At 49.3% G+C, this 27,418-nt stretch overlaps 1 protein-coding gene across 1 annotated transcript; it reads right to left on the bottom strand.

Annotated features, from left to right (window-relative positions):
* Positions 1 to 954: 954 nt before the first annotated feature.
* Positions 955 to 26,527, bottom strand: CXXC4 (CXXC finger protein 4). Its single transcript, XM_074589440.1, has 4 exons — positions 25,860 to 26,527; positions 22,426 to 23,420; positions 22,152 to 22,335; positions 955 to 4,629 (listed from the first exon to the last, which is right to left on the bottom strand). The coding sequence occupies exons 2-4, from the start codon at positions 23,235 to 23,237 to the stop codon at positions 4,585 to 4,587; spliced, it is 1,041 nt and encodes a 346-aa protein (XP_074445541.1). The 5' UTR covers positions 23,238 to 23,420; positions 25,860 to 26,527; the 3' UTR covers positions 955 to 4,584.
* Between the last annotated feature and the right edge of the window lie 891 nt (positions 26,528 to 27,418).

Below are 27,418 nucleotides of genomic sequence, written 5' to 3'. Positions count from 1 at the left end.
GTTGCTTTCTTTAAAAAACAAAAGGATACACTGAGGCTCCCCCTGGAAAATCAGTTGGCATTGAAGGAATCTCACAGACCAAAGGACCTACCTCATGTTTCAAACCCTTTCAAAATCCTGGTTTGGCACCTAAGAGCAGACATTCTGTTTATTAAAGGAATATTTACAGCAAAATGACAATCCAAATTTCACCAAGATCAGGTGACGTGCTGCCAGCACAGTCACGAACTTTCCCACCTATCTGAAGTTGCTTTAATGTCGGCAAGTAGATTGGGGAAATAAAATGGCAAGAGGAAACCGTTTCCTTTGCTATGTATAGTTTATGAGGCAGGTAAAGAACAGAACTTAGAACTGAGAAGCGGTAAAACAAAAAGGAAGATATTATTGTCGTCCTCTCACAAACCATATTCGTAATCCCAAATACTCCAACAGCAACAGGATGATCTAATCGCAGGACTCTTGGTTGTGGCAAGAGTTACAGATGAGATTTCAGCTTCGTATGCTTTCCCCTATGAAGCTAACTGCTAACTTAATCACATCACCCTCACTAGTCCACTCTTCTCACAAAACAGAGGTCTGCATTAAAGGGTTGAAGGCTTTTCTGCAATCCACCTTGCTCCTACTTCACTAACCTTTTGGTAGCCTCAAAATCTCAGCGTTTCATTCCTAGCCTTAAAAAGGCGGTATTGTTTTCTGCTTTTTTTAAAAATCCAGCGCACAATGTTACCTTCAGGTATACAACTTATGGGGTTTCCATCAACTGCCCATTGAGAAGGAATTAGTTTTGTAGCTATTGTACTGTCACTTCATAAGCATTCATTCCCATACACAAGACTGAGGTCAGCATTTGAACCTTCTCGCTCATTTTGAGGATTCTTTTTTTAAAAAGGTTTTCTTTGTTTAAGATCCCACAAACAAAACCTGTTTATGGAAAAAGAGAGATATTTTGAATACTAAAGTCCTTTATTCAACAACACAGAAATATCACAAAAACAACTTTACTGGGCAAATTGAATGTTTTTATACAGTTTTGTACATGCCCCATAACTGATTATTTTTTTCATAAATACACTGTTTTCCAAAACTGTTTTTTTTTCCATAATTGCACAAGCATACATACACCTTACACAAATATCTATTAGAAAATTTAATAGATAACTGCACAGTTCAGAAATAGGAGAACACTGTGAAAGGAGTACATTTCTGTGGCCCGTGTTTCTGAAAAAACCCTCCTAGTTCCCTGCAATTGTGAAAATGGAGTACTTTCTAACATAGGAGCTGTCTTTTATTCACTAAGAATACAGTAGAGCTCAGCGTGAAACTGCCAAATTTAATAAAAACAAAATCTGAAACATTTAGCTGTTACATGAGAACCCACTGTTTGATATCACTATGCATCTAACCATGATCAAAGACCCACTACTGCTTTTTGCTGAATGCATTCGACCCTGAATGGTACGTTCATTTAACTACTTTCTTTCTTCATTATTTGATTACAGATATAGCCCATTTAAATACTTTATATTCTTTAACATTAATTGTAGGACTTACATACCAGGGGTTCTGTACAAAAGGGAGTATTTTCCCTCACAGGGACGGTCTGTCATTAATTAACAGAATGGGTACGTGTGCCTCCCTTTCAGCCTTACCATTTTTCATAAGTTTATCTGGGGTATGCCAAAAATGCTTCCATTAGGCTTAGTGCTCACACCTAGAAGACGGCAAAAGTATGTTCTGCTTTGTTTTTTGCCCCCCTTTTTATTTGTTTTCATGTTGGGAGAATGAAAGACAGAAAGGAATACAAATTTTCACACTGGAAAATGGTATTGGACCTTGTGAAAAGCACAAATTTGATAATTAGAACTTGACAATAATCCGATTGACAAATAGGTGTATAAATGGCGGGGGTAGGGCTGCGGTGGAGAGAGACAGGCCAGAAAAGGGATTTCCTTCTTCAAACATCACTAATTAAAATGCTCTATGCGCAGTACATCATATAAATACTGTTTCAGCAAAATCTAAAGTCTGGTGGTGCAAAGGAACAACATCCAAAATGAAAACCATATGGGTAAACCAACGAAAAATCAACTCTTGTTCATTTTCAATAGTTAACAGGTTTGCTTGTTTGTTTGTTTGTTTGTTTGTTTTAACAATTTTGAATTGACATGTAAAACATCACAATTACAATATACAGATCCATCAGTTCTTTAAAACAAAACGACAAAACAAAAAAAGAAACCACATCAAGACATGCAACATTAGGGTGTTAGACAGTAAGTACATTGCTATGAATATCTTTGTACACCTAATGTAGCCTGAACTTAATTTTGTCTCTGCTTCTGTAAGAGCAATCACAATTTTCCAAAAAGCAAGGCAAGCTTACCAGCCAGATGTGCAAATAAGGCTTCAGTTTGTTAATCAATCAACGTTTTGGTAGAGAAGACGACCTTGCAGAGCTTGTATTGGTCTAGTGGTCAGTAACAGAGGCCCTAACCAAAAAGTCTTCAACGCAAAAAAAAAAATCCATGCACAGCTGCCGTACGAACAGATGTAAAGCTCATTGAATGGGTATTGGATGAGTATTCAACTGAGGATCTCTTACAAACTGTAAGAAGGGCACCGTGACAGAAGCATTTCAAGTGTGACATTCCATCTCTGAAGCCACGTATGTGACGTCATAAAACGCAAAAACGTAGACACGTGGATTGACCCTAAATTGAGGACACAGGTGTAAGCCCAGCCCGCCCACGCTCCTCCAGTTACCCCGGGTCACCCACGCTCTGCCCGGCCCTGCTGACACACACGTGTGACCTCAGGAGGCTTCTCCTCCTCCATCCCTCGGTCTTGGCTTTCTGGGCCATTCCCAACACCCACCAGTTCTGCGAGCTCCCTCCCCAGCCAAAGTCGGCATCTCCCGTGCCTGCACAGGTCCCAGACCGCAGCGTTCCCAGCCATCCCATGTGCTTCACCAAGTGAGTGTGACCAGGGGCCAAAGGCTGAAGTACTTAGCAAAAAACGGAGAAAGTGCTGAAACAATGAGATTTAAACGTGCTGTGCATCATTAACTGGTAATTTGCATGCCCAGCACCATGTCTGTGAAACTGCTGGTAGTCCTATCTTGTATAAAAGGATAAATCTATCAAATACATGGCACAACAGCATTCGCTTACTTTGATGGGATGGCCTTCTCACTCATGAGTGGTATGACGAAGCCAAGCAATAAAAAGTGATGATCAGCTGATAATAAGTATCCCTAAGTTCAGTATCCTCCATATTTTTTATGACATGAGTTATATCCCTCCGAGCGCTGCCGTTTCGAGGAGCAGACATTTCCTCCACGCAGCTACAGCAGGAAGAAGAACGGCGGAGCATTCTTCTGGGGGGCCTAAGGGACCGGCCGTTCAGCAAAGCCGAGATCAGTGGACCAAGAAACGCGTGGGGAGAAGCGGACTTTTTTTGAAACATTTTTTTTTTTAAAAAATCCATTTTTATACCGCAAAAATATCCAGGCTCTCACATGAACACCAGTGCAAGTGAGACCGAAACCAGTCCAACTGTCAGAACTCACTTAACTGTGACGAGCTCCACTCGGACCAAAAATATGGCATTCCACTTTATAAAATATTTACTCCATTGACTGAAAAACGTTACATAACAACTTGTAGGCGAAGGGTAATTAGGCTGAGTCATCATTTTTTCTAAGGTCTCGTACCCATTTGTTTTGAACAACCTTTATACAGACGACTGGTTTTGCACATCCGCCTATGCTGAGCACTCCACCTCAGAGCGCAGTGAAAAGCGAGTCAGACATCAGACAGCATTTTTGGAGAGATATCCCTCTGTACAGCTCCTTTGGAAGCAATGCAAGTGCACAAACCACTACTCTAATATAGTGCTTGAAAGATTAATTTCAAATGTTTTGTCTTCCCCTCTTACACCACCGCGACGGAAGGCAATTGCTAGATGTGTCACAATCTTTTTTATCTTGGAAAACTTGGCATCAAGTCTCTACGGAAGGATGCATGGTAAAACAGCGCTGCTGTTGCTGCTGCTGCTAAACAACTAGCAAAATAATAGTTAAAGCTAGAATTTATTGCTCCGGATTTAACTCGCAGAACCACACCGTTGTGTACAAACCGTTAATCTCCATAGATGCTCAGACATGATTGTCTCCTTGTGTCTAAACACACAAAATACAAGCGGCTATCTGTACAGTTTACAGTACTGAAACACATATATTCGAAAATGAAGTATAGATATGTTACTTTTCAAAGATACATGACTTTATAGCAGGGGTTTACCCAAACCTTTTTTTTTTTTTTTTACAGCCACTTTAAAAATAGACAACAACTTCACTAGTATAGCTAAGTTACATCAAAGAAAGAATCAGTGTACTGAATGTGAAGAAGCTGGCCAATTCCCCAGGCTCCCAGATTTTTGTCTTTTGCTTTTGAGGAAACCCCTATACATAAATGAAAATAGTATCTGAGTATATTCTTCAATGGTGGACTAAGCAGTTTCTTAAAACAAGACTTTAGCTTGCCATTCACTTCGGACTGCCTTGAAAATAAGATACACTACTGCTTAAAAGAACCATCGGAATGCTTCAGCGCTGGGAACAGGTGTTCTCTAAAAAAAAAGCAAGAAAACAAGTTAAGCTTTCTTTTGCGGCATTGGCATACTCGAGATCTTCTAGTTGTTCTTTCCCTTTACATTTTAGGCATACTTTCAGTTATCTAGGAACAACACGATGCCTGACATCATTGCTTAACAATTAATAGAAACATCCTTTCTCCAAACACACACCATTTCAGGATCACACGCGATACGTGGTACTCGGTATATAACACACCTAACGTGCTGACTGCTCCTCAGTTAGCTAAACAAGGTAGTCATGGAAATGCAAACATTGCTAGAAAAAAAATCCCCCGGAAAACAGACCGTGCTTTTAGACTAACCACACAGTTGTCCAACGGTTTCTGCCTGTGCCTTGCCATATTGGATGCGCAGTTACGGCTTGGTGGGTTTGCAGGTTAGACGCGCGCTTTGGCAAGAACACTTCTTTTGCTAGGGGAATAACGAAGGCATTTATCTGTCATTCAGGAAGCGTGCTGCGTCCACAGACGCCTTGGGAGCAGAGGTCGGCACTTTCAAACCTCAGGCTGATCAACTAGTTCCACGCTTAGGTTGCAATGCAGAAAGCACTTCGGCACATCCTTGACTTCGTTCCAGTGAGGGAAACATCTCACTGACTTGGGGTGGGGGGCTGCCCAGGCTGCCCCATGTACTTTCTTTTGCACGCACGTGCTGGACCTTGGCTTACACAGGAATAATCTGCTTGCAGAGTTGCTATCCCCCCTCCTTCCCCTGTTGTCCCCTCGAAAATGATACCCCCTTGCATTTAGGTGCCTCCATACCCATTTGAGTGCAGGCAACTTCCCTTCGCTGCTTTAAAGTACAAAATCCATGACAGACTGAGGCGCTCAGCCTGTAAGGGCTGTGTCATATCTGCAAGGTACGTCCTGCCCTCAGTTTCCTTCAAGGTCCCAAGATGATGAAAGTGCCCTTGAACCCACGCACCCAGACACACGTCTCTCCTCCAGAAGCGACGATGAGGCACTGACCAGGGGGGCAAGAGCAAGCCCTGAGATGACTTTGTATCAGTCAGTCCCAGCTCACAAGTACTTGATTTCATTAAGAGCTGCCCACAAATATTAGCATCACACCTGATGAAATTCTCCTAAAAGCAAAACTCTGGAAAACTGCACATAAATACGCACAATGAAAGAGTTCTCACTGATTTTGCTGGTGTCATATGGAAACACCATGTCTCTTTTTGAAGGAATTCTTTCATTTTTGTTTCAGGGAGGATCTTTTAAGTGTTTTCCTAGTTTTTTCCATAAAAATCCAATAAACCATGGACCCTACAGCATACAGCGTGCACGGTACTTGACGGCAGGATATTTCTTACTGAATTCCAGGGAACTGCTCGTTAGTATGGCAAGGATTTTGTGTTGAATAATTAGCCCATTTTGTGATAGTCACGCTCAAGCAGTAAAAGGCTCCTCTTTTTGTAAAAGTGGTATGAAAGGGGAGCTCTTATTGTTATGTTTATCGCTGGCGCCCATGGAAATACCAGAGCCAAAAGTACTTCTGCTGTGTCACCAGAATTCTGACCTGTGGTTAATTCGATACCCACTCCCCCCTCCGCAAATGTTACGCTTTAATAAATCATCCAAAAATTAACTTCCAAAGACAATGAGCTGGTTTGCTGAATACAATCACCCTGACCAGTACGAGCTTTCTTTGTGTCGGTGGTCCAAAAGTGGGAATTGCTCATACCCATCGTTTGCCAGTCCCTGTCCTGCCCCGTTCCGCGTGCCTGGCGTAAGCACCAGAAGTGACAAAGCACAGCAGCCCTCCTCCCAAGGTACGCCGAGGAGAGCTAATGCAACTGCTAGACCATCCGCACCGGTCTGTGTGGGCTGTAAGATGGCTGCTGAGCGCGAGGTATACAGATTTATAATTTATAAAGAGGTTGACTGCAGAAGAGGCTGGAGGTCGGAATGACAGGAAACAATCATACGACTGAGCTGACCTCAAAAGAACAGTCAAACATGCAAATGTATTAAACCCAATAGATTGCCTCCACCTGAAAGCTAAACGTAATACTCCGCTGTGGGTCCATCTGCCTAAACACAAAACCACAGCTAGACAGAGAGATTTAAAGACATAGTGACTGAGATGGCCTTTATTTATTTTCTTGCAGCATCAGGTTGAGTTACTGTCAGATGTTGTCATATCAGCTGGAAGTAAAGGTGCAATGTCTGATTAAAAGGTCATTCAGACCTTTAAATACACGGAATAACATTTTTGAAGGGCAACGCTGTGGTTTAGTATGTGTGCTTTTGAAAAACTACAAGATAAGGAATTTTGCATCTGCGTACCAAGTTCTAATTAAAGATACACATTTACAGTTAAATATCCATTGCGCTAATCCCCGGTTTGGGAATGAATTAATAATCCACGCTTAAACAAAAAAGAAAGCCTTTAAAATTGAACAGGTGGATCGAGATAAATCTAAACCAATTTATTGTGATGAAATCCATAGATTTTACCACTCCGAGAATCAAGGTTATTCCCAGACAAAAAGAGACCCTTCAGCCCGTGTGGTGGTTCAGCACGCCAACGCACGAGCTTAAGTGCAATGACCATCTACTGCCCGGCTGCATAAATCCAGGAGTCCCAGCTGGGGAATCAAACTCTCGGCAAGATTATGGCGCGTTTCTGGATCTCCCTGCTGCCGGCGGGGGATCGTTATCCTGAGTGACAGGAAAGACAGATCCCCCTGGAAGGCAGGGGAGGGGTGGCGAGGAGCAGAACGGGAGCCCATCAGCGTGGTTTTGCTGTAAAAGCCTTCACCGTTCGCCCCGCTGCAAATGCTGACAAACGGCAGCCTCGCTCCCCAGAGGATGCTCAGAAACCCGCAGCCCCGGCTCCTCCGAGAGGGTAATGCCATAAAGCCTGGCGCTGGAGAGAATTTATGCCTGCTCAAAGCCGGGACAAAATTACCTCCACGCTTTCAAACCCTCTATTCCGTTCCCTTCTTGCCAGGTTTCACCGCAAAAGAAGCAGCTCAAACATGTGAAATTTGAAATTTTAATTGCTGCATTGAAAAAGCAGCTTCACATAGGGAACCAAGCACACTACATTTTTGGAGAAGGAAGTAAAAAAGGCAACCGAAACCAAGAGAAGGGTGAAAATCCCTTCAATTATGCAGTAATGGAAAAACAATACCTATGTATCTGTCCTGGCTGCCCCACGCAGAAACGTAAAAGCGGACCCTTGCTACGTGCATGTGCTGCACGTGCTGCCAACGCGTGAAAACAGCACGCTGGCAGGTGCTGGGAATTCCTCTCCAGAGACCCCTTTTCGACAGCTGAGCTCTGTATTTTCCCAACAAAAGTATTCACTAAAGAATGATGCCTCCCACAGCCCCCTGGGGTGACCAACCGACGGATGGAGCCCACGGGGCCAGGCTGGCAAGGCACGGGGTGCCAGACGGCGGGCTCTGCTCACCCAGCCCAGCCCAGCCCAGCCCCATCCTTTGGCAACATCATGCCTACAAAACCTGCCGGAGATGCCCCTCTCCTCGATTCTCTGGGTCCCGCAGCTCACAGATGCCTGAAAGATTCGGTATGGAGATCAGGAATCGGGAAAGCCAGCCGCTTCTGCTTGGGATGCTGTTGCTTGGGGTGCAGCCCAAATTCACAGCTGCGTAACTAAGGCTCACTGTAAGTCATCTGAACCACATTCAGAAATAAAATAGAATAATAAAATATATCAGGGCACTACATGATTATGACCTAATACATTACCGATGTTAAAAGATGTTGCATTATGTAAGAATCCTTTGATGTTTGATCCATGAGCAAAAATCCCACTCTCATTGAAGCAAACGTACACGTTGGCTACAGCAAACTATTGGCCAAATGTGGCACTCCTCGTTCCTCTTGAGGAGCCCTGGCTGGAATGATCCAGCTCAACAGAGGCCCTTTGGGAAGGATGCTGCAGCTGAGGTATGTTCAACAAGATCTGGGCTGCCTGACAGTCTTTACAAAGACCTACACAACCACAGAAATAGACAGCAGTGAAGGAACTTTGTCCCTAACAAATCTCAAATTCACATGGCAAGACAAACAAAACTAGTGGACGTTCCTGTATTTTCCAAAGCAGTGGGACTGATGCCGGCCACGCAGGGAAAAATGACCTGCACAGGTCTGCACAGAACTCCATGAGAGCTTCTCACCCTGGAGGACAACCCCTTCTTGAAAATCCCTTCCACAAGAGAAGCAGTTTGGCACTTAGGCCAGTGGATGTATAGCATGAAATTTGGCCCACTAAGCTATATATATATGTGTGTGTGTGTGCATGTGTGTATATAACTCAATATACACATATATGTGTATATATATATACCTGGAAGTGTTCAAGGCCAGGCTGGATGAAGCTTTGAGCAACATGGTCTAGTGGGAGGTGTCCCTGCCCATGGCAGGGGGGCGGGAACTAGATGATCTTTAAGGTCCCTTCCAACCCAGACCATTCTATGATTCTATGATATATATATATATATGATTGGAGATAGAGAAATACAGTGCTACATGATGGCCAAAAAGTTCACCTGGGAAGTCATGGCCCCTGCACAAAATGCAATTTGGATCAATCGATCAGCAGCCCAGCCTGGCAAACACTGGCCACCACTGGCCACAAACCAGTGACTGTATGCTTCTCTTACACCTGTGTGAATGTGGGCTAGAGACCTAACCAGTCCCACAAAACACGCACGGCTGCCTGAGAAGAGCAGAGCACCAGGACAGTGAGACAAATCCCAGTGAGGAAGCAAACTGGCCTTTCCTCCAAGCCACACCTTGTATTTCCAGCGCTGCAAGCTAATTTAGGTGTCAGCTTGATCACGCTGGAAAAGACATCAAATATACACACTGTGTTGCTCACGCATAAACAGTGCAGAATCCGGTGCAAATGCATGTGCTCCAAAACTACTTTCCATCCCCAATTTCCCTCTGGAAAGACCCTTCCCCAGACAAGCACTGGGATGCAGGACACGCGTGGCTGGAACGGGGCTGTGCGTCCCACCAAGACGTGCCAGCACCCAGACATCTCCTGACCCTCAGGCAGAGGCAGCCCATGGCCCACGGCCGGTGGGTGAAGGACGCTGCCGCCTCTCCTGCGCCGGCCTGCTCTGCCACCGCTGAATGTGGTCTGGCCGGCATCTCCTTACTTGCCTAAATACTGAGCCACCCTGGGAGGAAAGCAGCCTTTGAAAGTATCTATGGCCCGCTTTGTTCTGCTCATAAATATACATTACCTACAGCAACGACTTTGGGGAAAACCTCCCAAAGACGCTCAGATTCAGCTCACACAGAGTCTCCTTGAATGTTTGGCTTCAGGCGAGGAGGCTTGGGGGCAAGAAACCAGTGTGTGAACTGCATCTCCTGGAAATGCGGAAGGAAGGGAAAGACAGAGCCCGGTGCCCGGCGCCTGTCTCCCAGCCAGTCTGCTTCCTACCCTGGAGGTACACCCAGAGTCCCACCATGCCAGCACTGAGGGGACACCATCGGCACCGAGAGGACACCAGCGGCTGCGGGGGGATGAGGCGCCTGGCCATGGCGTCGGCATGCATGGATGGCGGCCAGCACGGGAGAGCCGTGAGCGGGAACAGCCCGCGCCTCTCCTCCTGGCATCTTCCCACCCAGCCGCAGGCCCACGGGAGGGACGCGCCGGCGCTGGATGAGGTGGGAAGCAGTCCACGAAGCTGCTGCTCCCCACAGCTGCCAAAATCCCTGTCTGCCCACCGACGCTGCGCTCCTGCTCGCTGTACGTGTTATCAGGCGGTAACAGATGTCCTCTAATAACAAGCTTATTATTGGACTTAGCAGATAAAAAGGGACACGTACGCTGGGTCAGAAGCTTGGTGGTGAGTTTGCTTCCGCAGCCCACCTTAAAATATCTCTCCCCATACCTGAGCTACGGGCCTGTCTCCCTTCACACCAAGGATGAGATTTAACATTTATTTTAAAAGTCAGCTTTATTTGCTCCGAGAGGACACGCATCTGCGTGCTGGCAGTTATTTTTCCACTTGCGCTGCATATCTCTCAGGCCGTATTTGAGACAAACCAGATTTCGAACATACCAGATTAGGAAACTCATTTGACTTTCTCTGCCGCCAGCTCCACCAAGTGAAAAGTAAACCTGCGCCACGGGACATTGCAAATAGAAATTTTAAAAATGTACTCCTAAATCAGGGCTGTGTCTTGAAAACCCAGCTCCCCTCGAATAGCTCACTCAGAGGTAACCTCAGGAGATTTCAGCAGGGCAGCTGGGGAACAAATGGTTTGTGCCCATGGTCATGGGAGAGCTAGAGACCTGCCAATGTTGGGCTGGATCCTGCCACTTGGACTCGGCATCAGCAGCAGGCAGTAGCTCCCCAACTAAATCAATAGGATTAGTCTGAGGAGCGATGTGTTTCTCCACAGGAGAAAGAATGAGCAAACGTGTCCCTCATTTGCATTCAGTACACGCCATAGTTTATTTTATATATTAATTTTTTTTCACTTTATACACGAGATTAAATTTGGGGAATGGGTAAACAATTTCACTTTCTTGATCTGAAAAAACGCGTAACACCATTGGGGAAAACAGATGGCAAATACAGATCAGAAATCATAAGGAATCCAGACTAATGCTGTCAAAGGAACAACAGCCCAGACCCAGGAAATGTTAGTGATGGAGCCCCTCTCCGTGCCGGTGAGCACCTACAGCTAGGAGCAGCCACGCTAACCTTCAGCGCAGCGGCTCACACGTTCCACCATCGGCCTTGAAATGCCCCGGGGGCCAGTTCGAGCCACTAAGCATCACTCGTACAGAGGCTGGCAGGCACGAGCATCGCCCCAGGATGCAGGCAGAGCCCTGGAAAGGAACACATCTCCTCTCCCCCTTCCCTCCCAGGCTGGGAGTAATTGGCTGCGGTCGCCTTCCAGCACACTCCCTCCCTTGTGCCAGCGCAGCTCTTTCGGCCAGCCAAGCCGAGGGACGGAGCCAAGTCTCCACCTCTGTCGTCCCGCTGGCTCCCAAGGGGAGCAGCCGGCTTGGCCGCCGGCTTCCCCATGCCTGGCACCCGGCGCGCGGGGCTGGCAGCGACGGGCAAGCCGGGGCCGGGAACTCCTCCTGCTGTCTGCTACCCTACAGCCGCCTTCCAGCTGGCCAGGCTCCGGCCTCGGACGGGGGCTCCTAATGGCTTTCTGGCAAAGGCAGCGGGGAAGGCATCAGAGGTTTGGGTTTTCAGGTTAGGGATCTCTCATAATCTCACTGCCAAAGGGATTCACATTTCTTTCCCTATTTCTACATCCCTCTCGAGCAGTTCTTGTGGTTCCTTCAGTTTTTCAGCCATCCTTGTACCTGAGGATGGAGCTGCTAAGCCCGCTAGAGTGCCTATTCAGCTTATGTCACTATTTTGCAATTTTTTTATTTATTATTTGCATTCCAGCGGCATCTGAAGGCCTCAGGCAGCATGAGGATTTGTTTTTGTTGGTTCTGCCTGCCCAGCCTCTCAACCAGTAGGTCTGGCCTGTCTCCTGCTTTTTCAGGGATGGAGAAGGGCTCGTACGAGCTGTAACACAGTGTTACTTCAGAGACAAGACTGATGCTAAGCAGGTCAGAAAAGCTGTCACTCAGTGCTCCCTTACTGACTGTGAGGATTAGTATCAAATAGCCAAACCTTTTATTAGCATAAAGCAGAAACCTCTGTCACTGAGAAAAGTTTTATAGAGAAATTCTTGGATACAGGTTTTATTACCACCATGCAACGTAAAATCTAAGACCCTACAATGCGAAAGACACCAAAAACAAAATATCCACACTGCTGCTCAGCTTCTGCTTTCACCCAGGACCCGCCTGGTTACTTCTGCTGACTCTCCTCTGTCAGACATTATCAACTAGAAGCGTGCCTGCCTTCTGCAGTGGACGCACCACGTGCACACACCTCCCCCTCTCTCACACACACGCTGCCATTCACCTTCTCCCTAATCAAATCCCTGTGAAGACCATCCATCAGTCCCTATCATTTATCCTTCCCACACACACAAGCTCACAAAACAGAATTATTCTTGTTAACATTCATTCCATTAATGATAAATCCCTGCTGGTTCGTCATCCAGTGGTACAAGTCTTTGCACTCACAGGCTGACATCTCTATCATCCTCCAAACTGCTGCTCTGGGGTACAGTAATCTCTTACGGACTGGTCTCCAAGCAGAGGGGAGGCACGTTTCTCAGTACCAAACCTAAATTTAAATCCCTTTCCCCTAGAGCTGCTGGGGCTTCAGCATCTTTTTCTCCTGCGTGGAACCTAAAATCAGCTATGACGCCTCATTGGTTAGCTAACTGCTTCTGTCCTTTGGGATTTTTCATACGCTGTTGATAAAAGAGACGGTGAAATATATATCCATTAAATGCTGGCCTCTGCTTGCTTGTTTCTTTTTCTGCAAGACTTGCAAAAAAAAAAAAAAGGAGACGAAAAAATACATTGACTCAAATGCAGTACTCAGCCAGTTCCCCGGGCTGAGGGAGTATTTTCAGCCAATGCCTAAGACCCACCGCAGGTGCCAGCTTGGTGCTCCCACAGCCGGTGAGCACCGTGTATTGTCCCACCAGATGCAGGGAGAGGAGCAGCAACGCGAACTCTGATACAGCAGGTCACCACAATTCCTGACTGGAGGGGGAAACATTAAAAGATTGTAAATGGCTCTGAACCCCATTTGTTCCCGGGTATGTCCTCTGAAACTTTCAAGGATGACAATTAAGACCCATCTCAGTGATTATTTTCATGACACTGTCACCTCAGCTGGACTTTGACCTCCAATTTATTTTACATCAGCTTCCAAGCAACCATCCAACTGTGATCACTGCCTCCCAGAGCTCAGATGAACTGGTGATTTAGAGGGAACAGGTTTTACATCATTACTAAGCTTGTGTCACCGAGTCCTCTCCCACCCACTCCCTGGAGGCTACCTATTCAAAACCACCACCTTTCCAAATATATTTTCTCCTCTTTTGCCTCTTTCCTCCTCACATCTAAAACCAATGGCCTTTGTTTGACTGATACCACTCACTTTGGGGATCACGTTTAACAACATCTACTCCCTGCTTCTCCTTTTCCATTTCTAACCCTTTGATTTGCACCACGATAATCACGCCCTGCCCTCCTTGTTACCTTCAACACAGATGGCTAGAGCTCTTCAGCTCTCTTCCAAGCCTCTGACTGCCCAGGTCACTGCACCACCTCTGCATCCCCACCCAGCAGTTAGCATGTGCAGATGGATGGATGTTACTGAACCATAGTTGTTTTGGGGTATTTCTTTTGTGACGATGAAGCAAATTCTTTGCATTAACATAGTGCAGACTGATGTGCGTGCCGTCAACATGCTCCAGCTTCCCTGGGACACACAGGACACACCACAAAAGAAACCTCTACGCCCAAGCAGTCCTCATGCAACAAATCATCAGTTTCAGCCTTTCATTTGCAAGCATCCCCTCCCTCTTTCACATTTGTCAGCTTGTCTGTATGGATGCCTTTATCATTTCCTTAGCTCTTGAACAACTTGTTCAGATCATGGGCTTCCTCCCATACCACATGCTCACCCTGATACCCAGATTCTCTCCATAAATTATTGTCAGTTAAAAAAATTAAAGAAATTGGATTACCTATCAACAAGGGCACATGGAAAACCCTGCTGTATGAAGTCTTGGCCTTCCCCTGGAGAGGCGCTGGGAGGACAGTTACTGATGAGCTCTTCATCTGCCTCACCTGAATGACTAACGGCAAACCTCCTGCACAGCAGCGGAGATATTCCACTCTCTTCTCACCAGGACACTGCCATCTTCAGCACTACCACCGTACCTGTCCTCTCAGCAGATCACCTCCAGCGCTGGGTCGGTCTTCCCCATGGTAACTGAGTCACTCCTATGGAGGAGCAGGCACCCCCTCACCAAGGCTTTGCACGTTATAACCAACCCTCAATCACTTTTGCGCCCTTCTCTGTTTGAGAACTCTGCAGGTCGTCTTTCCTCCTCTTCTGTCCTCATCTTAAGTGATATCCATCCTGAACTCCTTGAGATTTCACATCGTTTTCCCATGTTTATGTGGTTTTCCTCCCTCCACCCCAAATTCTAATACTGCCTCTCCACTTCCTAAACCACTGACCAATCTCTGTCATCTCTGTACGAATAACTCCAAATGAAGTCCGATACCAGCTAATGGTGATCCTATATAGAAGTACAACAGAGACCATGGCCACAGCAGTCTGGAACTGAAAGGAACACTGTCCTGAGACAGGAGAGGCTCAAAGCTTTAAAATGCCCAACACTTCAGAGACTGAGATGTAGGAAAATACCGAGTAGAGCAGAGGAAAGAATAAAACCCTATGGCAAGCATGGGAAACGCATTTGATGAGTTTGCTGCCCGCCAAGAACACAGTATCCAGCATGACCCAGGCTGCCTTTATTCCTTTTACATTCTTATATCTCACTTGGCACTGGAGTGTCTGGTTAAATAAGAAGGAACGGAGAAACTCTGGAAAACTGCAAAAAAATTCAACAGGCTTCACGCATACCTGGCTATGGATTTTTATAGTGCTAATTAAGAGGATGCCTAGGAGTTCCAGGGAGGAGAAAATATTTCCCATAATGTCTGAGAGTAGAAGTTAACAAGCCTGCTGGGATCTTTTTAGCCCCTGCAGAGCTAAGGCTTCAACATTATTAAATGGCTGTCGCATCTAAAGTATGGTGCAACATAACTCAACAGAAAGCGCAGGATGCTGAAATGGGGGATGACTTTAGATTACGCGGCAGAGTAATTCAACTTCAGGACAGGTGTTTGCATGTGACTGAACAAGATACGACTGTGGGAAACAATAAAGGTACCCAAAAGAAGAGAGAAGACAGACACAGCAGGCTGGGCTCCCAAACAGCAAAAAAGTGTCAAACGAAACTGCATGCTTCAAGACGCTGTGGTTCAGTACAATCATTCAGAGTAGATGAGCTATCAAAAAATACAGACACTACAGAAGCAGAGAAATGCTTTCTTCGGATGGTCGTACTCCTCAGAAGACATGGTATCCGACAGCAATTTTTAAGCACGTAGTCGGTGACTTGGGAACTGCAAGCAACCAAGGCCAAGTCCCAGGGACTTTGTTATGGTGACACAAGTTACTTTCTTATTGCTCCTAACTCACTTGGGTGCATCCAAAAAGCTTATCTTAAAGCCTTTTCCTACACAATTGTCAGCCGCTTCCCATTGCAGCTGGTGATCAAAAGGATTATGCTGTATTTGATGAGACTTTAAGGTGTACACTCTAGGTTTGTCTGCTTAGAAATATTTCGCCCAGCCTAACCCTTAAAATACATGCATGTTACGACTACATGCACGAAAGACTACTAGTTCTCCTTTTACAGATACACATTTTTAGGATCTTTGGAAAGGACTGTTCTCCGTCATTGCTATGCAGCAAATGCATGACACAGTGTACAGAAATTAAAATCTGCCTTTTACTTAACTCTTTAGAACACATTTCTTTTAAAACCAAAACGGCGGTACCAAGATGTTGCTCTTCAAAGGGGACCACTTTCTGACACCCTAATTCATTCTCCAAGTGAGCAAGGTCTTCCCTGACTTCAGTAAAGGTGTTAGGTGTCCGCCTAGCAAACAGAATTGTGTGAGAAGTGGCCCCCAAAAAACAATAATATGAACACATACGTGTACAGACCGACAAAAATTGAGACTGTTACTTATTGTTACCCACCTTGAACATGATATTCACATATCTACCGGCTTAAATGAGTCTCCCTCTATGAGTAAGGCATGATGTGTATAGCCCACAACATTTCGTACAAACACAGAATTGGTGAGATTTTCCAAAAGTGCTGTAGCATAGGAGTCTAAGTCATGATGGTTCTATGCACCTCTAACTGAAATACATAGTTCAAAGTGACTTAGATAATTTGGAAAAAAAAAAAAAAGAAGAAAAAAGGGATTCATTATGCTAATTGCTAGTTTAGAAAAAACCCTGGCTTTGTTCATCATCTTTCTCCCAACACATGCAACTTGTCCAGCCTAAACAATACACAGCGATTTTATTATGCCAACTTAAAAAACTGGACTAACCAACATGTCACTGAAGTCCAAAGCCTGGCGCAGAATCCCGACACCCCAAGCGTATGACTGATATTAGCACTTAGGAAAATGTGCAAAGAACTATTCAGTGCAATCAAAACGCGTAACCGCCACAACCAGTTAACCTCTCTCACCATACAGACAATTTCACTGGCAAACAAGCATAGTTCAATGATTTAAAGCAAGCAATTTCCAATGCAAGTAGAAAGCAGTGTTTCTATGAAAGAGGCTGTTAAGCCCTTGACTGGCCTACAATTTTGCTCAATTCCTTGCAATTCTGTTCAGCTCAGTACCAAATCCCACCACTACGAGATTTCCTTAGGCAGGAGAAACTTCATTTTTGCCCCGCTTTAACAAACCACACTGTATCAAAACCAGCAGTTTATACAATGTATATTCTAAGTTGAACGCTAATGTCATGGGGTTTGGGCACTTTCTTTGCTTTGCAAGTGTCTCATGAGGGAAGGGAAACAACAAAATATGAAAAACAGTACAACAGAGGACGTCCAACTCCCTTTCAGCAGCTACCCCTTGCACTCAGTAATTTGCCAGAGCTGTAAGGAGACCAGAAGCTCGACTCCGCAGGGCTCTCATCGTCTTTCTCAATCCCACGTCTCCCACCAACCGCAATGCATTCCCGCCTTGCAAGACGTGATGCTAACGCAGAAGGTCAGACAGCTTCAAAGAGATTTCCAAGTGGCGGAGATGAGGTGCCGGTGAGCAAAGACACCTGCAGCTGTGCTGGTCTTTGCTGGAGGTGGCAGTAGGAGGCCTTGTGTTGTCCCCAAGAACCTCCAGAGGTCAAAAGGAAAACTCCTTGCCGAACATATGTTTAAGCCCGATAAGTAAAATCTGGATGAAAGTGACAAAGACCGTTGCAAAACGCTCAACAAAGGTCAAATCTGCCTCTTGCCTCTTCTGCTCGCTGCCAACACCATCACTGCAGGATCGTGCACCGTGTCGGAAGCCCCAAGTGAGAGCATGGTGATCACCTGGCGAGGGCTCTAGGGCTGTGCCCGCAGCCATTTCCAGCACCAGGCACCCTCCCTGCCGGGTCACACCTGGGAAGGGAAAAACAAGAGCACCCTGGCAGAGCGCAATGGGCACGCACGAGGAGGAGAGAGGGAAAATACAGCGTTCAGGGCCCATCAGGGCTTTGCAGCCGCTAGCCAACATGAATTCCGCTCGGGACAGACCGCGGTTCTTACTCCAGCTGTAAACGCCCGGGGACAGGGACTGCTTTTTTTCTGGCTTGCATGGTGCTTAACACATGGGGAGCCCCAGCCAGATGGAGGGCTACGAGGCAGCGGCTGGGAGGAGAGAAACACTGCCATACAGCAACGTTTTAGCAAAGAACGGCAGCGCAGGCTACGAGGTGGTCTTTCTTTCCACCTTCCAGTTAGCCACCGGGATCGTGTTAGCTGCCTGCTCCTTATCAAGCTTTTCAGTTCCCCCTCATGCTACTCAGTTCCACCGTGCCGTCGCGTAACTTATGCATGTAATTTAAAGCTAGAGAGACGGCAGGGAAATTGCTTCCTCTGAGGCCCCTGCTAATTGACCCCTATCCACAGAGCTCAGCAGTCTTCCCTTAACAGCGCTCGCTCGCGCTGCCACAACACCAAGTGCAAGTTCGGAGGTTGCCAACGCAGACCCTCTCCCCCGTGGCAATGCCATATGGTGTTAAGATTTTCAGGATCAGACGCCGTGCCTGTTGAAATCAATCATCACAAGCCTATCCCCGGCGAAGGCCGCCTCAGACTCCCGCTGGCTTGAAACGCGACTCAGCGAGGTGCCGCGGATTTGGATGCTGGTATTTACTATTTCGGGTCGGTATGCAAACGTTTGCTTTAATAGCACACATATCAATTAGCGCGGCTGTTAGGAATAAGGCAAGTGGCACCCGGCTATGATGACAGCACGACCAAACAGCAGATATTCCACGTTTGGGTCCAACCCTTCAGACCCTGCCAATGCAATGCTGCCACGCTAATGCAAATGGCAGTGGGGCAACTGAGATTCCTACGCTGAATTGGGATGCTTTACTTTAAAGAGAGGGGGATGCAAAGTAACATCGGGCTCCTAGTCTTCATAACCTGCAGCAGGAGTTATAGACGCGTATACCAATCAGAGGAAAATAAGTAGTCTCTATGGGTAAATAAAGATTATGTCTCTTTAAACTGACTGTAGATCTGAATGAACACAGAATATACATATACAAGTAGGCAGCGTGCAACGTGACGTCAATCTTATTTTTATAGATTTATTATTACCGTACATAAAATTTCCTAGTAATAATAACATTCGATGAAAAATTCTAGAGCATCGGGACACTTTTAAAGTGAAAATAGCACAAGAAAAATAGGAAAAAATAATTCAAGTGTTTAAAAAAAAAGCTGGGAGGGAAGCATTCCATTAAAAATGCAAGGGTCAGGGACTGGAAAGCATTCATGTGAATCTGTCTTCAACTCCATGTACTAACCTTGAGAGTTATATCCTATGCCTTCATTGCACCAGTAGAGGAAGAGATTTAAAGGAAAAAGAGAGAAATGGTTTCCGTGGGATCAGCCAGTTTACTGTTTATTGTTATTATTCTCATTTTTCGTTTATTTCGGTTTTAAACACAGTTCCGCCCCCTGCCTTGAAACATCTCCACAACTTGCAGCCACTGTTGAGAGCAATTTACAAATTTTACAAGCGTGTAGCGAGCCCCTCGATCCTTGTCATGTTTCCTTGGGGCCGTGCCCACGGAGGTGACGGGCAATCACCCACACAGAGCCCCAGAAGCTCACTCAGGAGGGGGGCTGCCCTCGCCCACCCGCAGCCACCACAGCCACCGCTGCCGTGCCCTCCTGTAGGCCCTGTCACTCTCTGACACCTTTCCAGCTGGTGGCCTAACAGCCAGAGCACTGATGCCGCACACGTGCTTTAGGCAGCCCTGCTGCCACTCTTTATTAGTTAATTTAAACTTAAAAAATAAGAAGGAAAGAAAGAAGACAGAAGAAAAACAACTTCGTGCACTCTTCCTCTCCTACTGACAAACCCCATTTCTGTAAAGTAATTAGCCACGTCCCGTGACAAACTTTGGGATGGGCCACGACCTGCCGAGAAGCGATGCCTCACTGACATCTCCACAGCTGGGAAGAGAAACCTGTTTCCTTCAAGTCGTGGTATGGCAGCAGAGGAGCTTTTGTGTTTACGTATCTGACGGAGCACAACCAGGGGAGAGAGGGGGGGAGAAGAGAGAGAATGAAGAAAAGAAGTGAGGGCAGGTGGTTATGAGAGTACACAAGTGGCTAATAAAACCACGGTTTTTACTAGTCACAGTGGTTAAACAATTTTAACGGGCGGCATTCTCATAACACGCCTGAGCAGTTTTTAAGGCTGTCGAACACCTCTGTCAGGAGCGAGGAAGTTCTGGATGTGCGCTCAGAGATGCACACAAACCCACAGGAAGATCTGATAACGTACAAATTCGTTTCTTCCAGAGATAGCTCACTTTCTGCACAAATCGATAAGCCATCAGAACCTATCATTTATCACAAACTTTAAATCCCAGCAGCCTCCTGGTTTGCAAGCCTAATGAGGGAACCTGGCGCACAAAGGCACCCCCGGTGCTGGGTGGTGCAGGGGGGATTCTCCATCTCTTGTGTTCAGAGAAGCCTCTTTTAGGCTGTACTCAGCGCTATAATCCATCATTAACAGACCAGGTGCATCAGGTATCTTCTTTGCCATGAAACCAATACAGGCATATCATTGAGAAAACCAAGAGCTGAAAACCCAATCTACTTTCTAGCAGCTGGGACGTCCATCCTGGTTTTTGCGTTAGTGATGCTGGGTCACCGTATATTCGCAAAAAAAAAGAGCTAAGAGGATGCAGAGCTACAAATCAAACTTTCAGCAAGGGCAGTTCACTCTTGCAAGGAGGAATTAATTAGTTGGTTTGATGAGGCTGGTTAGGAAAGAGTTAATGGTATCAGCCAAACATCGATTAAATCCCCAAATGTTGCTTTTGTCCCATGGCAGCATCAATACCAATGCCATTATCTCCATTTATTTAATGCAGAACAAATTAATGGGCTCTTGGTGTTGCTATTTCCCTGGAATCCCACATCCCACCCCTTCTTGGAGAGAACTCCTGCAAGCAATGAGTTGGGGAATACGCCGCTCTGCACACACGTGCGCACACACACACAGACAGACAGAGGGAAGTTACAATTTCTTACTTGGTTGCTAATTTCTGTGACTACAAATCTTGGTGTCACCCAGCATACGCTACTCCTCTGTACTGAATCCATCGTCCTCAACACCTTCAGACACATCTGATACGTGCGTCTAACCAGCAACACTGCATTTTAATAATGACAAGGGATTAAGTATGATGACTAGTCTTTCCTCCCGCTTGTTTCCTTCACCTAACGATATCAACCAATTGCCTTTTTCCTCCCGGTTGTGTATTTGGGTTCCTGTTGTCTGTGGTCCCCGATACATTAACCACAATGTCTGCGACATGGGATCTGCCTGCCTCTCCTGCACCTAGCAAACCTGAAAACCTGCCCTTACAGCTTTGGGAAACGCAATACATCATCAGTTCCGAGGACACATCATCAAAATAGCCGTATGTACAGGTCAGTCAGACATCAGTTCGGTCATACCTGTGCTATTTTTCCATCGTGTTTTATACACCACGAGCGGGTTATTTCGTAAAAGATATTGCCAAAGAGGTAACCTGGGCACGTTTCACCCACTGCCGGGCTCTACAGCCAGTTGCCTGTCTATCTGTCTGGGACAAACTGCCACCCGTCACCCTGGAGTTGAACTCGCCATTACTTTTCCCCTGAACTTCCGACGGCGGGAGCCCGGCGTTCAGCCCAAACTTTCCCTTTCCCACCTCCCCGTCCCTACAAACCGCCCCGAAATCCTCATGATCGCCATTTAAAAAAAACGGAAAAAAAAAAAAAAAAAGAAAAAGAAACCAGAGACAGCCATCAGTCTTATAGCAAACAGCACGGCAGGTCAACCAGGCGAGCAGCGGTCTCGGAACGGCCACAAGCAGGCGGGGAGGGGGCCGGCAGCCCCCGGCCGGCCGGCCCGGGGCGGGGGGCCGGCGGGGGCGGCTCTCCGTCCCTCCTCGGCGGGGGCCGAGCTCGGCGGGGCGCCGCGGGGGGCGGCGTTTCTCTTCCCTGCGGGGCGGAGAAGGGGGGGCTCGGGCGGCGGGGCAGCGCCGCGGGTGCGTGTGGTGGGGGGGTGCGGGGGTGGGGAGGGGGGTGTCAGCCTCAGAGCCTGAAGGAGGCCTCGGAAAAGGGGTGCTGCATCTTGAAGCTAGACAAGAAGCACTGGAGGGGGGGGGGCAGGGGGTTGAGGAGGGACGGCGGGAGGCTGGGGAAAAAGAAATCATCTCCTCTGACCTCTAGCGAAGTGCCCGGTTTTTTCTTAAGCTCTTCACATTTCCTAAATTTGCAGATCTGGTGTCCCGTTTTGCGGTTCCTGCAACTGCTGCAGACTCCACAGTTGATGAGCCGCTTGCAGGGCACGCACACCCCGCACCGTTTCCGCTTCTTCTTGGCGGGGTTGCCCGCCCCGGACCCGGCCCCGCTGCCGCCGCCGCCGCCGCCTCCGGCCCCCCCGCCGCCGCCGCCGCCGCCGCCTCCGCCGCCCCCCGCGCCGGCGGCGGCGCCCAGGGCGGAGGCGGGCGAGGCCGAGGCGTGGCTCTGCGGGCAGTCCGCCAGGTTGGCGATCTGGAAGGCGCTGTCTGTGACGGCGGCCGAGGCGGCGGCGGGGGAGTGCAGGGCCGTCATGACGATGACCCCGGGGGGCAGGGAGAGGCCGCCCAAGGCCGGGATGGCCGAGAAGGTGCCGACGCGCTCGGGGAGGTTCATGATCTCGGCTTCGGCGGCGCCGCACTTGAGCTTGTTCATGCACTCGCCGGCCAGCGGCCGGCAGTGCTCGGGGGCCAGGGTGGAGAGGAAGTTGCCGTTCGCCATGGGCAGGGCGGGCTGCTCGGCCGGCGGGCAGCCGGGCTTGCCCAGCCGCTGCGAGTCGCTCCGGTGGTGCATGCCGCCCCTGCCGGCGTGCAGCGAGGAGGCGGCGGCGGCGGCGGCCGCGGAGGCGGAGGCGGCGGCGGCGGCGGCGGCGGAGGAGGGCTTCCTCGCACCGCCCGCCGCGCCGCCGCCGCCGCCGCCGCCGCTGCCCCAGAGCATGGCGGTGGCGGCGGCGGCCGTGGCGGTGTCGCAGTTCCAGGGGGACATGCCGATGCGGGCGGCGGCGGCGGCGGCGGCGCTGGGGAAGATGGGGGTGGTGATGCGGGCGATCTTGGCCGCCTGGGGGAAGGCGCCGCCGTTGGTCTTGTAGAAGGTGGCGAAGGAGCGGTACCTCTCCATCTCCGAGTTGTAATCCACAAGGCTGTTGAGGGCCCCCTCGGGCAGGTGGCTGTCCTTGGGCAGCCCCGGCGCCTCGGGGTTGGGGCCGCTCTCCACGCACACGTTGGTGTTCATGGTGGCCGGGGGGGTGGGGGGGGAGGGCTGGGGCGGGGGGGGTGGTGGGGGGACGGGGGGAGAGGGACGGGGCGGGGGGGGTCGGTTAATCCTTCTCCTCCTCCTCCTCCTCCGGGCGCATTCCCGCGGTCCGTGCCTGGCCGGGCAGCCGCTCCTCCTGCATCCTCACGGGAGCCGCCGCAGCTGAAACACAGAAAGTCATTTCCGAGGGGGTGCGGGGGGTGATAACGGCCGCCGACGGCCACCCCGGGCGGACACGGGGGTCGGGGACACGGGGGAGGGGGGCACACGCCGCCGTACCCGCGGGCAGAGGGCTTGGAGAGGGGGGCGGCCCGGGCAGAGCGAGCCCGGTCCCGGGACAAGCCGGCGGCGGGGGGGACACGACAAAAACGGCACGGGGAGCGGGAGCTGCCCACCTACCATCTCCACCGGGGAAAATGAAAAGCCAGGGGGAAAAATAACAAATAAAAGGAATAAAATACTAAAAAAAAAAAAGAGAGAGAGGCGGGGGGAGGGAGCCGCCAGCTGCCACGGTGTCCTTCTGCGCCCGGCGGTCATTAGCTGCCTGCCGGCACAGCTGGCTCCGCCGGGCGCTGGTGGCGGTGGCACCGGGCCCCCCCGTCGCGGGAGGGGGTGCAGGGGGGAGGGGGGGGCTGCCTGCGGGCCGCGGGGGAAAGCGGGGCTAGGTTTTAAAAAAATAATAATAATAATACAATAAAATACTTAAGGCAGGCAATTTCACAGCTTGTGATCCCGGCGCCTGCAGCTGTACTAAAGACGAAGCATTTATCCCAGCCTCTCGGGAGGATTCCCCGCCACCGCCGGGGGCTGGGCGGGGAGGGCTGGGGACACACACACACACACACACACACACACACACACACACCGAGGCGGGGACAGCCCCTCGTCGGGCGCCGCGGGGCAGGGGAGAGACAAGACCGGGAGGGCACGTCCCTGTACCTGCGGAACTGGCCCTCGGCGGGGGAAGATGGCTTTCTGCTGCAAGGTTAGCAAAGTTTAGGAGGGGGGGTAAGGACGTGGTGCTCGGTTTATTTCTCACCGGACACCCACCCCACCACCCCCCCGCACCGGGAGGTGAAGGGGGGTATTTTAGTTCATGGCAATGAGGAAGGTGCATTATGGCAGCCTGCGCGAACTAAAGCAAAACATAAGCATAAGTTAAAAAGCCCTCAGTTTATGAACACTGCCTCTTTGTTTTCCAGATGCTCTACCTGAATAGTTTAGATATTTCCAGCATCTTTTCTGATGTAGGGCTATCGGCCAGAAACGTTCACTTGGCAGACAGTCGTGGGGCTACGTCTAGTTTCCAGACTCCGGTATGTTTAGTTCAAAATGGTTATCAATTACGGTAATTACGATCATAATTAGATTAATGAACCGTTTGCAGCCCAACCTACCGAGTGCAAGAAACTTCGGCTTTTCCCGACGTCGTGCACTAAAAAGCGGGCTTTATGTAAACAAATCCAGATGAAGGGAGCGTAAATCTACAGAAGAAACCTCACTCCCGGCTGCATTAGGGACTGGCGGGCGACTTTCCATCGGAAAAAAAGACCCCGAGCCCGCAGGAGCCACCGCCGTGTTTCCACGTCAGGGAAAAACCCAGACTCTCGCTGCCTTCAGAGGTCTGGTGGCAATACAAAGGCTGCCCCGGAAAGCTCTAGGCTAAGCGTCGTCTTGTGGAGGGATGCGAAGGATTTGCATATAGAGAGGAAAAAAAAAAAAAAAAAAAACAAACCACCAACCAAACACAAACCCCAAACCTCTCCCGTTTCCAGAAAGGAAAACCTAGCCGCATGTCCCCGATAACAACTACCCGATAAAACTAGTTTTGCCAGCCGTGTGTAGGAAAGCCACGCATCTGGTGAGGGATAAAACGTTAGCGTTCAGCCGTTTATGCCAGAAGTCAAGGAACATACGCATTTTCTTGCCCTATTCCCCCCAGCATTAAAGTGGCTTGTCTCTACAAAAGCTTCCCTCTCTGGCTACCTTTTCTCCGCCCGCAGCCCCCTCTCGGGGTTTATTGCCACCAGGAGCGAGAAAATGATGGTGCCCACCAACCGGGTCATTATTGTTTAATCGATGCATCTCCGGAGCATGAAAAGGGTACCCGAGACGCAGTTATTGATTTCTCTGCCCCCCTCCCCCCTCCTAACTATCGCCCTCATTTCCACGAATGAAATAAATAAATAGAAATTGCTAGCCGGGCTTCGCGATCCTGTCCCTGCTTAAGCCAAATGTGACCGTACATGTTCAATATTGCATGTCTGCTCTGCCAAAGACAGAGAGATCAAAGGTCATATTTAACATTCAGGAGGAGGGGCGGGTGCAGATTAATTAATAAATTAATATAGCGGCGCCTTTTATTGCCCAAGTCTAGCATTAATCTACTTTTACGATCCCAGAGGACAAGAACAAAAAAAAAAAAAAAAAAAAACCACCAAAAAAAGCCCCAAACCAAAGAAAACAAAACCCTACACCGACAAAACCACAAAATAAAATTAAAAAAAAAGGAAACCCACCTCCCCTTAAAAAAAAAAAAATAAAAACCACGACGGAAAAGGAGGGAAAGGAGAGGGATAAAAAAGCAAACCAGTCACTTACCAGGCTCTTTATCTGGGGGGGCTTGAGCGTGCAGACACTACCAGCCTGTCTGCCTTTAATTAGTTGCACATCAGTCCCTAACACAAAGAAGAAGAAGAAGAAGAAGAAGAAGAAGAAAAATATCCAGATGTGCCTTGGCAGCTCCTCAATTACAACTTTGATACTTGTAAACAAACTGCGAGGGGCGTTGGGGAGGGGGGGCGAGGGGGGGGATAAATGAAGCCGCCGATCCACTAAACAAATACCTGTAAGTGGCTTTTTTTCCCCCCTCTCCCTCTCTCTCGCTCGTTGCAGAGAAAGGAGGAGGAGGAGGGGGGGGGGGGGAAGCAGGGGAGGCGGCGGGGGGCGAGGAAGGAGCGGGCACGGAGGGAGTGTGTGTGGTGTGTGTGTGTGTGTGTGTGTGTGCGCGGTGGTCTCCGCCGCCGGCTCGCCGCCCGCCCTCGCACACCGCGCCGGCAGTGCGTGCGTGTGTGTGCGTGTGTGTGTGTGTGTGTGTGTGCGCGCGTGTGGCAGTGCGGGGGCGGGGGCGGGCGGGAGGCGGCGGCGGCGGTGGCGGCGGGGCGATCGCCGCCGAGGCGAGGTGAGGGAGCGCTCGGGGAGGACGCAGGGATGCGGACACCCGCCGCCGCCGAGCGGCGCGCACGGACCGCGGGGGGCCGCCCTCCCCTCCCTTCTTCCCTCCCCTTCCCTCCCCTTCTTTTCCCTTCCCATCTTTTCTTTTCCCTTCCCTTCCCGCGGCTCGGCGGGGCGCTGCGGCCGGCGGCCGCCCCGGTGCGGGGCTGCCGGCGGGGGCGGGGCCGCGCTGCACCGCGCCGCAGAGGGGAGGGAAGGGAAAAAGGGAGGGAGGGAGGATGCGCCCCGCCGCCCGCTTCGCCCTGTCACCCTCCCCGCCCTGTCACCGCTGGGGAACTGCCGGGGAAAGTTTGTGCCCCGGGAAGTTTGCGGGGATCCCCCCGCCTCGCCCGGGCGGGCGGTGGGCTCGGAGCAGGAGGTCAGGGGGCAAGTTAAGCACGCGGCCAGGCGACAGTGACATTTTCAAGTGCGCTTGCATACCCCTAATGGCTGCTACTACCCCTATTATTTCAAATTTCAGGCATATTTAGGAGAAATTTAGGATGTTACGGAAGTGTCTCGGTAACGACTGGAACCACTTTCCGAACGTTGGCCTGCCGGGCCACTTGTGGCAGAGGCCAGGAGGCGCATGGGCACCTGTCCTCGCAGGCCATGCGTACCCCGCACCTCCGCTGCCAACAGTCGAAACTCCCGACAAGCCGCTGACATACAGATGCTGCACGCAAACACACAGCGGTTCCTTCAAGAATTTCAACAACTAAGTGTAAAAAAAAAAAAAAAAACCACAACCAAACCCACCTGCCTTCCGCCGGAGTTCCCACAAGCACAAAAAAAGGACCTATATTGGCTGAATAAATTATGCATCACAAGTTCTTCATCCAGCTCCTCTCGGTGCCTCCAGAGCGAGCGCTGGCACTCACAGAGACGGTGCAGCAGCCTGGTACAGCCAGCGCGGGCACGAAGCAGTTAAGAAATGGATGTCTCTG

The sequence above is a fragment of the Larus michahellis genome, chromosome 5, assembly GCF_964199755.1.
Source record: "Larus michahellis chromosome 5, bLarMic1.1, whole genome shotgun sequence".
In the NCBI taxonomy this organism is placed as follows: domain Eukaryota; kingdom Metazoa; phylum Chordata; class Aves; order Charadriiformes; family Laridae; genus Larus; species Larus michahellis.
The sequence above is the reverse complement of the archived record's forward strand: the minus strand, read 5'-3'. Positions and strand labels throughout refer to the sequence as shown.

Excerpts from the sequence above, each read along its gene's own strand:
- CXXC4 (XM_074589440.1), bottom strand. The coding sequence starts at position 23,237 with ATGAACACCAACGTGTGCGTGGAGAGCGGCCCCAACCCCGAGGCGCCG. Across the intron at positions 22,336-22,425 it reads TCGGCCTCGCCCGCCTCCGC|GGCCGGGTCCGGGGCGGGCA; the intron begins CCTGGGCGCCGC and ends CGGCGGCAGCGG. Across the intron at positions 4,630-22,151 it reads AACCGGGCACTTCGCTAGAG|AGAACACCTGTTCCCAGCGC; the intron begins GTCAGAGGAGAT and ends CTTTTTTTTTAG.